This window comes from Corvus moneduloides, chromosome 2 (genome assembly GCF_009650955.1).
Source record: "Corvus moneduloides isolate bCorMon1 chromosome 2, bCorMon1.pri, whole genome shotgun sequence".
Classification (NCBI taxonomy): domain Eukaryota; kingdom Metazoa; phylum Chordata; class Aves; order Passeriformes; family Corvidae; genus Corvus; species Corvus moneduloides.
In genome coordinates, this window is record NC_045477.1 from 83,347,162 (window position 1) to 83,360,854 (window position 13,693).

The 13,693-nt window shown below is 37.0% G+C and overlaps 2 protein-coding genes across 6 annotated transcripts in view; one reads left to right on the forward strand and one right to left on the reverse strand.

The window, feature by feature from the left end:
• Positions 1–7,042, forward strand: part of ITGBL1 (integrin subunit beta like 1) — a 139,488-nt gene extending 132,446 nt beyond the window's left edge. Inside the window, exons 10-11 of the mRNA XM_032100139.1 lie at positions 2,913–3,026; positions 4,531–7,042. Coding sequence (XP_031956030.1) covers positions 2,913–3,026; positions 4,531–4,622 — 206 coding nt within the window. The 3' untranslated portion in view covers positions 4,623–7,042. The remainder of the gene's footprint in view (positions 1–2,912; positions 3,027–4,530) is intronic.
• Positions 5,744–13,693, reverse strand: part of FGF14 (fibroblast growth factor 14) — a 386,777-nt gene continuing 378,827 nt past the window's right edge. For all 5 annotated transcript variants that reach the window (XM_032100142.1, XM_032100140.1, XM_032100145.1 and 2 more), the window contains one exon: positions 5,744–12,537. In XM_032100142.1, coding sequence (XP_031956033.1) covers positions 12,401–12,537 — 137 coding nt within the window. In that variant the 3' untranslated portion in view covers positions 5,744–12,400. The remainder of the gene's footprint in view (positions 12,538–13,693) is intronic.

Here is a 13,693-nt window from a genome sequence, read left to right on the forward strand (position 1 = left end):
CAAAGACAGTCTAATTTATCTAATTACTTATAACTTTCGTTGTTACGCTATTTTTTTCTTTTTTCTTTCTTGATCCTAAGATACGTGTCTGGAAATCATGTCTTACCGCATACTCATACTTTAAAACATTGTTCATAGCTAGTGAAGCACTACCCAGAAACCAAAATGGCAAATTGTTCTTTCTGATTCATTGGAGTGAGAAGAAAATAATGACTGCTGGTCAAATAAAAGGGAATTTCAAACCTGTGCACTAATGGTGGTTATTCCATTTTTGTTGGAAACCTAGCCAGGATATGCAAGTGGTATAGTGGACTGAGGATAGCTTGAATTTCTGTGTGTAGGTTTTAATAGACTGTGAGGAGTCCTGGTTTTCGGCAGATAACTGCTGAACACTATCAGAAAATTGCACTCTGCTAATATAAGCAAAGTTGGGCATCTACTTTCCTAGGCTGTTTTCAGAATCTTGGCTCGCTGACTGTGCCACCTGTGGCAAAAGCTCTTCCCAAGGAAAACAACAACACCCACCACACTGCTGCCTCCCTGGCAGTAAAGATAGGGCTGTACATGGCGACTGTAACGGTGCAGGATGTGGGCAAGGTAATGAGCCAAATCCCATCCTAGAGGATCTGGCTGGCATCCCAGGAAACACCCTGCAACTCATTAGACTCAATTAAACTGAGGAGCCTCCCAGAGCAGCATGCCCCGTTCAGGGAAAAGACTCGATACACTCATTTCCCTAACAGATTTTGTATTTTGGAGCCTTATCTTCCTTGGTTGACTTGGTGTTAAATTTGCTGTATCTTCTGCAAAACAGTTTCAAACATCTTGGGCATCCCTCAGTAGCAGCATCAGTGCTTGCTTATGCAGAATCACTTCAGGCTTCTTACAGTGTAGTAATACTCTTAATAACTGCTTTAATTTCACTGAAATGCTCATACTATTCCTCATTATTTTCAAATGTCAGTACCTTGCAGTTTGTATAAACAGAGGTATTTGGTTTAAATTACCCTCAAATATGTCTTAGTGTATCTTACCGAGCAACCTTGTGATACGTATGCTATCCTCCACTGCCTCTTTATACAACGGCATTTTTGATCCTTGTAGGGAATGTCAATATTTTCTATGCCAGTGGCCCAGTAAGCAATATTCAGAACTCACAGAAAAAGTAGATGCTTAATCAAATACTTCCATCCTCAAATGTTCTGATCACTAGCTCTTCCTGAATATATTTACATGTTCCATATGTTACAAGTTAAAGCATTTCCCTAAGATTAGGCAATGAGTTAATTTTTGTAAATTTAAAATAAGCATTAAATTACATATTTAATTAAAAATTAGATACTCTGCTGAGGCTGTTCTGAAGTATTCAAGAATTAAGCTTCAGTATTTGTGGGGAAAGCAATGGAAAATTGGTTGATATCAGCCGATGCAACGTTTATTCTTTAAGAGTATTAGGATTATTGCTATGGATTTTATTCAGAGGTCACTGAAAGAACTGGGAAGATGGAAAAGCATAATTTTACAGGCTTTGGCTCAGGCCCTGTTAAGTAAGCCATGAATTCTGTATAGGTTATATTCTGACATAACCTCGCTTCCTTCTATATAGTTTTTCTTTAATAATGCATTAAACACATTGGTGAATTTTTAATGGAATCATTCTGGAAATATTGCAGGAGGCTAGGATTTCCAAGTGCATTTAACACATTTATAGGCATCTTCTGTAAAAGGTCAACTGCTTCTTTGGCGACATTTTTTCTTTAGCTCCACCTCTCATAGTTGAAAATTTTGCATGTATTCTTTGCTATAATTTATTTGGTGTTTATTTTATTTTTTTAACATTGATTTCTGCTCTAATCCCTTTTTAGGGCTAGGCCCACAAAAGGATTTTTGCTTAGCAGATACTAAGATCCTCACCTCAGTGTTTACATGTCTGAAATCTGTACAGGGCCAGGCTGCTGAAGATGCGATCTGTAAAAGCCAAGTCTCTTAAGCCAAGTGTTGGAATCATTTAGGAGGAATTACCATTTCCTTGTGGCATTTCTAGTTGCAGAGAAGCCTCTCTCACCCACTTCTCAGGCTACAGGTTTCCTGACACGATTGTCAGGGGGCACTTGTCACTTTCCAGGATTCAGAGCCGTGAACCTTCTCCCGAGGGTAAGAATGTCTCAGAGCCTTAAAGGGAGGCTTCTGGTGCTCCATGGGTTATGGCATTACCTGAATTTGACCAGAGAGTCCCTCCTTTGCCTGTGAGCATGTGGCCTGACATCCTTGAGGAGAAGGAGAACAGCATGTCCCAACAAGGGGCAGTAGGGCACCCTGCAGGAATGAGCCGTTGCTGAGCTGCCGTTATATGCACAAACTCTTTCTGACCTAGAGCAAATATTTAGTAATTCAATGGGAGGTGGAAAAGCTTCATTTGTGCTGATAAGGATTTTGGGGGTCTACAGATGTTAGTCTTGGGCACTTCTGGTCTTTTGTGAACTCACCCCTAAAAGCTTTAGATGAGGAGGACTATTTTCTTCCTGGGTGTGATTTTATTGCTTTCAGCAACAGTGGGTCAGGGACAATTTGAGCTTTTCTTGTAAAAAAAATGAAGTTCCTGGGAAGAGAAGTCCTGATTGTAGGTCTCTGAAACCAAAAGAAAGCTTCAAAATGTGAATCCTGATTAAGTGAAATAGCAGGATCAAAGCATTAGTAGTAACATCCCACCATACTCTAGCTCACGCCAAAAGAATCCTTCCATTCAAAAGGCTTTTAGCTTGATTGTTTTCTTTTGTGCAACGGCCTCTTAGACAGCAATTTTGTGCACATGCACATGTGCGTATGTGTGCATATGTGTGACCTGGGTTGTTATTTCTAGCCTGAATGTGCCAGTACTCTTTGACTGTGTGTAATAATTTTTGCGATTTCAGGTTCCTGCCACTGTGGAAAGTGCATCTGTTCACCCCAGGAATGGTACATTTCGGGTGATTTCTGTGAATGCGATGACAGAGACTGTGACAAACATGATGGTCTCATTTGCACAGGTGCAGTACAGGCTAACACTTAATTGCTTCAGGAAACAAACTGGGTTGATGGGAATTATGTTAGACAAAGCCCAGCTTCTTTCCCCGTTGACGGAGGAAGCACCTTTGCTGGTTATTCAAACCTGTTATGGTTGTTTCTTCATGCAGCACGATGATCTTAAGGTTTCAAAACAACAGTTAAAAGCCTGAGTATGAATTTAAATAAGTAAGCCAGCTATGGAACCCATCAGCAATTCTCACTCTAACAGACTACAAGTTACTGTTTCTTGGCAAAGGACGCAGTCTCAGTATTACAATCATTAGGTTTCCTTTGCCTTTGTTCTTTTACTGGACATTCCATGTGTCCATTTAAGTCACAGACAAGATTCACTTGTCTCATGATCCCTGGTGGGTTAGGGGCATAGTTGTGTGGGTTAACAGAGCTTCCTAGCAATCAGGCAATTGTCGGTGGGAGGCTGGAACACCTGGTAGCTTTCCTTATGAAGTGATGGTAAATGATTGAAGCAGCTTCACCTTAACATTGTCTGAATATGCAGGTGGCAGATGTCGATAGAAATGGGCAGGCTGCCAACAAACCCTCATGACAAACATAGTGACAAGAAGTAGCATGGGAATTGCTAAATTAACTCACTGGCTGCTTCCTGTTACAAATCTTAATTTTAGAAAATCTTTGCTGAGCGATTATTAGATGTGAAAGAACTCTGCAAGCCGATTAGAGTGAGAGTGGGAAGGCTGACACTAGTAAATTGTGTCTTCCAGCTAGCCCTGTTTGCAAGGGTCATTTTCTGGAGGCAAGTAGCCAGTATAGCAGCAACAAGAGCCTTATCTGCAGCTCTAATGGCTAGTCATGGATCTTCATAAAGTCAGAAGGAAGAGGAGTTTACATAGATACAAAGACTACAGAGGTCTCAAGCTGAACATCTGAGAGTCATAAAAAATATTTAAATAAAATTAATACATGGATCTCAGTACTAAATGTTTCCCTGTTTCAAAACAGGGCCAAAATATTTTTCACTTAAGAGAGAGTTTGAGATAGGATTTATTTGTATAGCACTTCTAGATTTTAGGTTTAAAGATTTTGTGTTCAAAGTCATGGTTTTATTGCTATTCAGTTGGTTGCTTTTAATGACTTTTTCTTTATGAATAATAGTTAAAAGTAATCTTGTTTTTCTTTGTACTTGGAGGCACAGTGTGAACATTTAAGCCTCACCACCTGGGTACAAACACTGGTGTACACAATTACACTACACCATACACAGTTACAATATTTGCAATACTGCTGATGGAATATTGAGAACATGCTATTAATGCCTTGTAAGTATAGGTGTGGAGTGGCTTCTTAATGCAATGGTACAGTAATTGCTTCCTTCCAAAGGAAAAAGGGGTAGGGGAATAATAAAGGAACAATGAAACTACTTTAGCATAGCTTTTTACTTCCCACAAAATACATTTTAATGTATTACATTTCGATTATGATAATTGCCCTTTATTCATTCTATTCTAGGTAACGGTGTTTGTAGCTGTGGAAACTGTGAGTGCTGGGAAGGATGGAATGGAAATGCTTGTGAAATCTGGCTGGGGAGAGAATACCCTTAATGAAGGATGTCAAAGATTGAGGAGGGTTTTTTTGTTTGTTTTTCTTTAGGCTGCTAGGACATTTAATTTCAGAAGTGTCTGGGTGTGGGTGTGCATGAATGCACACATAAGTGGTTGTAAATACCTTAGAACACATTTGAGGATCTGCTCATTAAAGAAATGCATCAGAAAACTAAACAAGCAAGCAGGACAACCCAAGCTCTAGAGGGTGAAGTCATAAAATACTGGCCCTATGGAACTTCTCCAGAGTTTTTTTAAATTCAGTGGAACCAATATTATACCTGTTGTGACTATTTCTTTGAGCAACCTTAGGCAAAGGTATAAGAAAACCGTTTTTTTAACATTATTTACTTGGTTGTCACATCTCCTTATCAGTATGCACCTGTAGAAGAGTAGCACTAGTTGAATATTTGTCAAATAATTAGTTTGATTTGTTTTATGGTGTTTGAAAAATACATGATTTGTCCCTTTTTTTTCTTTCCAATAATCCTGATTATGCACCAGCTCATAAAATGAGAGAAACTGTAAAGAAGCCTATAAAAATAGTAATGGTTTTTTATTTGGTCAAGTAATTGTGTCACTGAGGTCCAATTACGTGACACCCCTAGACTGAAGACCCAAAATGTTTGAATGGAACCTTTTCCACAAGAGAATTTTTAGTTTCTGTGGTTGATATGTCAGTAAGTTGGTTATCTAATCTACATATTACAATACTTTCAAATACATAACCTATAGAAACATAAGGAATGAAACTAATAAAGATATAAAAGTGTGATTGACTATTCTGCATGTGTATTCTGCAGCTCAGATGTACTTCTACTGTACTGTTCTGTGTATCTACAGTTGCCTCCTACATGTAAAGCAAAGGAAAATTTTTTATTTTAGTAACTTTTAGGATGAAAATTCTGTCTACTCTTAGAAATCACTGTTCAGGATAGATTGCCCTGTCACACGTGGAATTCACTGAATTTAACTGCTTTTATAGAAGTGGAGAACCTGAATGTCAACTAACTTGAAAAAACATCTGTGCTATGCTGTAGCTTGGTCTCAGCCAAAGATGTTTGGACTATGTCAACAAAGTAATTAAAGTTCTAATACAGTAAATACAAACAAAGCAGTGGTATGAACAAAAATTTTATTTTTATTTTTCAATGGTGAAATGCTGCTCAGTGTGAAATTCACATTGAGTTATGAACGATGCACAACTATTGGGACTTCCCTAACTTATTTACATATGAGTCTCTTATTTTTTTGTACATGTAGATTTGGCAGCCCTTGAATTCTTTAGAGCAAAAAAAAGAAATATACATTTTAGTTTCAAAAGTGTTTACATTTTGTGAAACCATGATTGAGCAAGAAATTGATTAAATGGCTCAAAAATACTTCTTTTAGATACCAAACTTTAGCATTGTGGTTTAGGTGCCAAGGTCCTGATTTTTGAAGAGGTACATGACTCAGAAATAATGGAACTATGTATTAACAAAAAAAATGTATTTCCATTATCGGTCTAGAAATTAGTTTTCTTTTAGGAAGGACAGTTTTGAAATAGGAAAATACAATGGTACAGAACATGTAATAGAATGCAAAGTTTCAAATTAATTTAACTGCTCTATTATTCCCCCATCCCATATAGCTTGCTATTTAACTACCACTTTTTTTCCCCTTAACCTGGATTCTTTCTTTCTTTCTATAAATGAAGCTCATGAAGCCCATGTTTTCAGGAAGTATAATTACCAAACATCCAACTTATATATAAGCTATGCAGATACATAACTAGACATACATCCCAAATGCTAGCTACTCTCTTATCAGATAACCAAAATATTAGGCAGAGTTCTAAACTGTATTCATAAAGTATAAAGAATCTTCAAAGTAAAATTCATCTTGAAATTTTATTTTATATTTTATACTTAAAACCCTTAAACTCCATGGAGTTCAACAGGAATATTTTCTTAAGTTTTAGCATATATGCATTTTGTCAACCTTAGTGTCTGGGGAGCACAAATTGTTGCTTTTATTTATATTTATGAATAAGGAATACCACTGACCTGAATCATCTTATAATCGCTGGGTTTTTTGCTTATACATTAATCTGCTGAATCAGAGTGTAAACAATGAAGGATACAAAGTTCTCCTTCCATTCCTTCCATTTGTACTTAGTACTGTATTAAGAAAATACTAGATAATCAAAACTCTTATCTGGTGTCAGTAGATGCTTTTGACTTGTTTTGTGGCATCATAACATATTTATATATACCGTAGATCAGCTGTGGTATTTCAGGTACTCATTCATATATAAAAGAACAATTCTTTAGGTGGTTGCAGTGTTGTTGATGCATTTTACTTTGTCATTTGCTTTAATTTTAAATTTATATACTTAAAGAGTATAAATTAATTTTTATTTCTACTTAATTTTTTTTTTTAAAAACCAATCAACTCCAGCCTTTTGACTACTGGATGAATTATGTAGCCATAGCATTTCAAAAATTGTTATTCAGGTTGTTTGTTAACTTACATATGGAAAAAAATCAGAATATCTAAGACAGCTACTCTCAGTGGTTCATGAAAATGCAATTGTCAAACAAAATGGTGCTATTACTATAAACCTTAAAGTATTTACTAAGACTACTAAAAATGTAATGTACACATTAATTCTTTTCCAATTTTTCTTCTGTTTCCTATAATGTTGCTTGAACATTTCCCCTGCTTTCTTGCTGAGGTAACGGGTGATGTGACACCCAGCATATCTATTTTTGGCTCATTTCCTCTCTAGAAAAATGAAATCAGAAGGAATAAGATTATTATTCCACATATGTGAATATAATAGCTGTATTAATACATTGTTATCTTACACCTCATTCCCTACGATGGGAATTCCAGATATATAAACTGTAAATACAGGAAGAGGCATAAGGAAGTGAAGCTTACTGCTTGATTCTTCATAACTAGTGACTGTAAAAACCTGCTTCCAGGCCTGTGGCAAAAGGCAAAACCAAATTGGATAAACGGGGACTTTTTAATGATTAGATTGATAAACCTTATAAACAAAAAGGTACTATAGCCTTGTTTTCTTCTTATGTGAGAAAGAACACAATCCAGAAGTGTGCCAATGCTTCTATAATAAACTTGCAGGATTATGCCTATTGTGTACAACATACCTGTAATATCACCTATAAAAACCTGTGGATTGATTTGCTTCTATAAATTATTAACGTGCTTGTGATCCTTCTTTTCCTGTGGCTATACTCTTTCTTAGAAACACATAGATGCATTTAATCATGTACTTGCTCTCACTTTTCTGATGCATTGCCCTTGCTTCTTTACAGAATGACATCTCACTTTGTAGCTAAATGATACAGCTAAATGATACTGGGATGAAGAAAGCTAAGTTGAATATTTCTGTGACTAAGTAATTGAACAAAAATTTTATTACATCTTTAAAAATAAGACATAGCATTTGCATTAGTCATCACAGAAAAAAACCCCCATTATTAAACATTTTAGAATGCATTGCACGAAATATGAATTTATCTAAAGGGCCATTTAAAAGAAAGAGAACCTTCTTATTTAGTCTAATTTTGCTTCCATTCGCATTGGAATGTAGCTGAATAATGTCTTCTTTATACCAATAAACAGATGGATCATCATGATACACTTTTACTGCATGGACCAAACTGCCTGCTTTCATACCTCATTTCTTAAGCTAGTTTTAAACCAAGACAAAACATTTCCCCATATATATGTATATGTATATGTATGTCAGGGTTCTTATCATTGTTTCAGGTATGACCATAGTCAAAGTGGATTGCTATACTTTTTATCTAGTGGAGGGGAGGGGCTGGGAGTGATTTATTAACAAGAACATTAATGAAAATGACAGTATATTAAAAAATCAATTGAGAATGGCTAAAAAGCCCAGAATACAAAGCAAAAGCTCTGTTATGTGAACTACAAAGCACTTAAAAGGAGCTAGAGGCCCTTCTATAGGCTCTATCACGTGAGCAATCTCATAAGGATTCTTGTGTATTTATAAAATTTTTGAAGTACAGCAAAATGGTGCTTTGTTGAAGTAGTTCATATCTCCTCAAAACTGGATCTCTAAAACTGTGCAGGTGTGACTGATTTTGCTAAATAGAACTGTAGCTGAAACACAGATTTAAAACGAGAAAAGGAGAGAATGACTTTGTGCAGTGTTAACATATAAAATGGTAAGATGAGGTTAGATTGCAGTGTGAACAGTCTCTCAGAGATTAGAGAAAACCCAGAAGAACAAAATACAAAGCAAGCATGCAGAAGACCTGGAACGCTGCAGATTCACAGACAGCTGCACATGTAAGTACAAAAACCCCAATCTGTAAATACAAATTGATTCCATCAGGTTTACTATACAGTACTTTAGTAGTAACAGACAGTTGAAAACAGCTTTCACTTAACAGCAAAATTAATTTTAGAGGGAATAAAATGGTGAAGTCTCATCCTGGAGAACAGCAAGAGAGGTATTATATTAAGGAGCTGAAATTTTCTTTGGCATGGTAAAGGGGGAGAACTGAGTTTGCCAACCTATTTACATGAAGTTTCACCATCCTGTGGCCAGTGCAATGATGCTTTGCACAGTCTGCTTCTTACATAAACTTTTTTGTTGGTTTCCAGTATGCCTTCATATAAATGTTTTATTCATCATGTTGAATCTGTGTATACAACAAATAAGAATAAACACAAACTGTACAATGTGGACAAACTCTTTGCATATATGTATGTAAATTTGTAACACTGACCAACAGTTCTTTGACAGACAACCTACAACATGCAGTTAGTTCATCCTTGCCATACTCTTCCCATGCAACAGATGAGACAAGACAAAATTAAAGGGAGGAAACAATGCACAAAGATACCTTTGTTATGTTTAAACAGATTGTAGAAAAAAAATTAGGACATTGATTCATTGGATTAAACACTCATATGAATTTAGCCCACAGAAACCAAATCAGAAGACCATAATTAAAAAAAAAAAAAAAGCTGTATTTTCAGTATGTACTAACTGCTTAAAGAAATTAAATCTGACCTTAATTATAGCCTCCCAAACTGGTTCACAGATCATAGTTACTCAGGACCAAAAGGTTAATGTTGAAAACAATGCCTATATAGGATCAGGCAATAAACCAGATCCTCCTTGCATGGCTCAGCCAGGTCTCCAGCCCTGTCTCTCCTCAGGCTCTTACAATGGATGAGTAAAAAGACAGCTGAATGGGACATGAACTCATGTATTCCCTCCTCATGAATCAGGTGAGAGAGAATGTAGCCTTCAGCTGTTTTATCTTACTTGAAATATTGTCAAGTTCTCCTCTTATAACTGTAGGAAGGCCTGGGGCCACAGTGGGACCCTGCTGACAGTACAGCATCAAGGCTGCTGCCTCTCATGGGGCCTGCAGTGCAGAGCAAGCCCCCAGCTCACCATCTGAGTTGCTTTGGTTTGATTTTGTTTTCTCAGGGATGGTGCACAAATCCCACTGGACCAGATGGGATGAGAAGGGCACACCAGAGTTTTTAATAAAGTGTTGTTTTCCCCACGCACACAGATTTAGTGCTAGCAGGCAAGGGCACAGTCTTAAGTCAAAGTTTCTTTGCATTTTTATCACAGTTTTAGATTAGGTTTGTATTTTTTTTTCTCTACATGGATAGAGGGCTTCATGCTTAACTCATTCCCTCCCTAGAAAGACCCAACATCAAGCATTATCTTGCTGTTCTCATATCACATATACAAAAAGAAGTCTGACCTACAGAAAAAAAAGAAAAAGTTTATCTAGAATTTAGCAGCTTTACAGTAGCCTCCTTGAAGAGTGCACTAAATGTTGCTTATAAAAACAGAACACATTTGAAAAGTAGTATGAAGGGTTCATTCAGACTGAATCAGTTGTTCAGCTGAGCAGACAGGGAGTTTGAAATAATCAGCAGTCTCTTTTAGGGAATTCAGCACAAAGATGTGATAAAACAAATTGCCAGAAATACTGTGCTAAAAAAGGAATGGATGGTTTCCTCTTTTTGTCTTTAAATATCAAGGTAACAGCAAGAGGCCAAGAGAGTGTTGCCACAGTTTTCCAGACTGAGATACAGTTTGATCTTTGCTGCCATTTCTAAGAAACAAATACCTTCTTAAGCATACAGAGAGTGCCCATATTTTTAATCCTCTGAAAGCCTGTGACTAAGTGTGCAAAAACTTCAGTGGCATCTCTGTGGTGTTCTCTAAATTTTCCCCCCACCCTCCTGTCCTTCATCCCCCACAACATTGACTTAATTGTTCACAAGTGACAAACTCAAAGGGTTGATGTTGTTTCTGGTAATATGACCCAAGGCTTCAATTTTATGATGTTTTTGATTTCTTCTAGGTTCATGTAGGAGAAAGTACAGTATATAGAGATCAAGGCAAGGCACCTTCAATCTAGCAATTTGGTGGGCATGTTATCCTAGGAAGCTGGGTGGAGGTACATACTGGGATATCAGTGAAATACATAGGACCGGACGTTGCATGCTTAGCTAAAAATAAAAATAAAGTTTTGTAATATGTCCAGTTTTAAAACTTCTTTTTTAAAACACCAGAAATATTAACCTATAATTTATAACTACCCTTTGCATTGGTGCTGCAAAATAGAACACAACAGCATCCTTGCCCATGCTTTGCTAAGTAGGTGTGGGATTCAGCCAAAAATAACAATGGCATTAAGTTCGGTTCCTTAAAAACAGGAAAGGATTATATTTGAAATGGATTTAGGTAGCGCAATTCTGATTAGTCTTACTTTTTATTTTTTTTTTATTGGTGGTGGTTGTTTTTCAAACAATGAAGATTTAGTAGATGAAAAATGAGCCTTAATTCAGGCCTACAAGGCCTACAAAATTCTTTGGACCCACTTTTCCAAAAATGAGTGGGTCTTGCTCGCTGGGCAAGGCAAATGTTACCATTACCAGTAAGCCTGTGATATGTATAAAACACACACACAAAAAGAAACTATAGGGGGATGCCAAACACACATTTCAGAAAACTCCCCATTGGTTGTGTTTGACACTCTTCCCTCCACTTCAATGCCAACCTCAGAAGCACAGTATCTGTTACTAAAGAGTATTCACATTTAATCAATATTTTAAGCCAGAGACAACAATCCTATTCTTTATAGATATAATTTGTAATAATAGATTTTTGAAGGCTTCCTGATTCCCTGATTGCTTTCAAAACTAAGCCACCGGCAACACTTAAGTTATAGAGAAACACAATCCTTGCAAAAGGTCACAAACAGTGGAGCGAGCAGCCTTATAAAAAAGGGAAGAAGAGAAATCCATAATAGCACAGGTTTACAGCATCTAACTAGAAATTACTTGATTATTTGTGTGCTACAAAATAGAACTTAAACACATGGATTTTGCTGAAACTGGACTCAAAAAGGGATTATGAGCAATTGTCAGCAGGCAAGGTATCAAGTGTACTTGTGAAGTATGTCATTCACATGAAGTGTCACAGTCACAGAAAAGATATTAAAAAGGCATTCCAATATCTGGTAGGGCATTCCATGGTCTGAGTTTAGCTGGTTCATCCAGGTGTCTTCTTGTTGTGGTGGAGCTACATGTTGAGATTTATCCACTTGCAACAACTCAGTTCAGAAACAGCAACGGGCAAGTTGGTGACTTGCCGCAAGCTGATCCACAGACACGGCCGAGGGGAAGTCTGGCAAGGATAAATCGCTCAACTGTACTCAGGACTCAGTAAAGTCACAACACCTGTGAGGATCTGGCTATGTTGTCTTGCTCTTGTTCACTGGTTTACCGCCATTCATTATTGCAGATGCACTTGTGCTTTTACTTGGAGTTACCCCAGCCTTTGGCACTGTTTCTCCAATATCATGCAAAGATGGTTCTCGATACATGGCAACTGAGGAGAAAGAAGAGAAAAGGAGAGGCATTTTTAACAATGTATCAAATATAGGCGTTCATCTCAAATAGGATTAATTTTCTATGTTCCTCTTGCATACCAGGGAAACTACTTATTTTGACAGACACTGGTTTTGCACCACTGATAGAATTGCGTGACCCTCCAAAATTCTCACACTTCTGCATCTGACTTAAAAATGCAGTGGGAAACTGAATTCTTGCTTGTTTAATATCTAATATAGGTTCTTGGAAATGAAAAACCAGTGTTCTGTCTTTGCATAAGGAACACAAAAGTACACATGTATATACACGTGTATGTATGTACAGTCCTTAAATGAACATTAAATAAACACGCAAGCTGTTAGAAGTAAAATGTGATAAGACGGATTGTAATTTAAAAATGGGATCATACAATACAGTTGTCTAGACTTAAGTGTTGTTAGTCATACATTGCAAGACTAGGCTAGGGTCCACTTCTACAAAGTAATGTGTACATCAGTCTCCCAAATCTGAGGAATTTGGCCATGGTCTGTTCCTAAGGTATGTTCTGAAGAAATGTCCAGGAGATGTGGAGAGTACAAAAAAGGTTTGGGGGTTTTCCTTCCTCATTTCCGAAAAAATATGCAGTAGCCACTGAGCATCACTGACTGTAGAAGTGCAGAAAACTCCAAATTAAGCTATTAACTGAATTCTTAGAGGAATTAGAAGTTTGTCTCTGGGCTTCTGTCCCTATCTAACCACTTTAAATCCTTTGAGGGAAATACATGTATTCAATTACACAGTTCCAGCATTAAGCTGCCTTAATGATTAATGCTCTTGGATAATTCAATTTCATTTTCCATGTCACTGAATAAGGTAATATTTCCACTTATACCTAACTTCAGTAGCATTTATTTATATCAGAGCAATGTTAAAAGAGGTGTCACAGCAGTCAAAGGAATTAATCATCACTCTGATTTCCAGACTGGGTGTGTGCTGCCTTAGCACAATTCCTTCATCCCTTGGCTAATTAGAGTAGGAGGCTGGAGCTTCAGAGTACTGACCTTGATCTTCAATGGTGTGAAGTTTCATAATAAATGTAAAGGGCCCCACAGCATCATTAAGTAATCAAATACTTGTTCTAACATTTCCAGTGACATAATCTAAATCCTTTTATA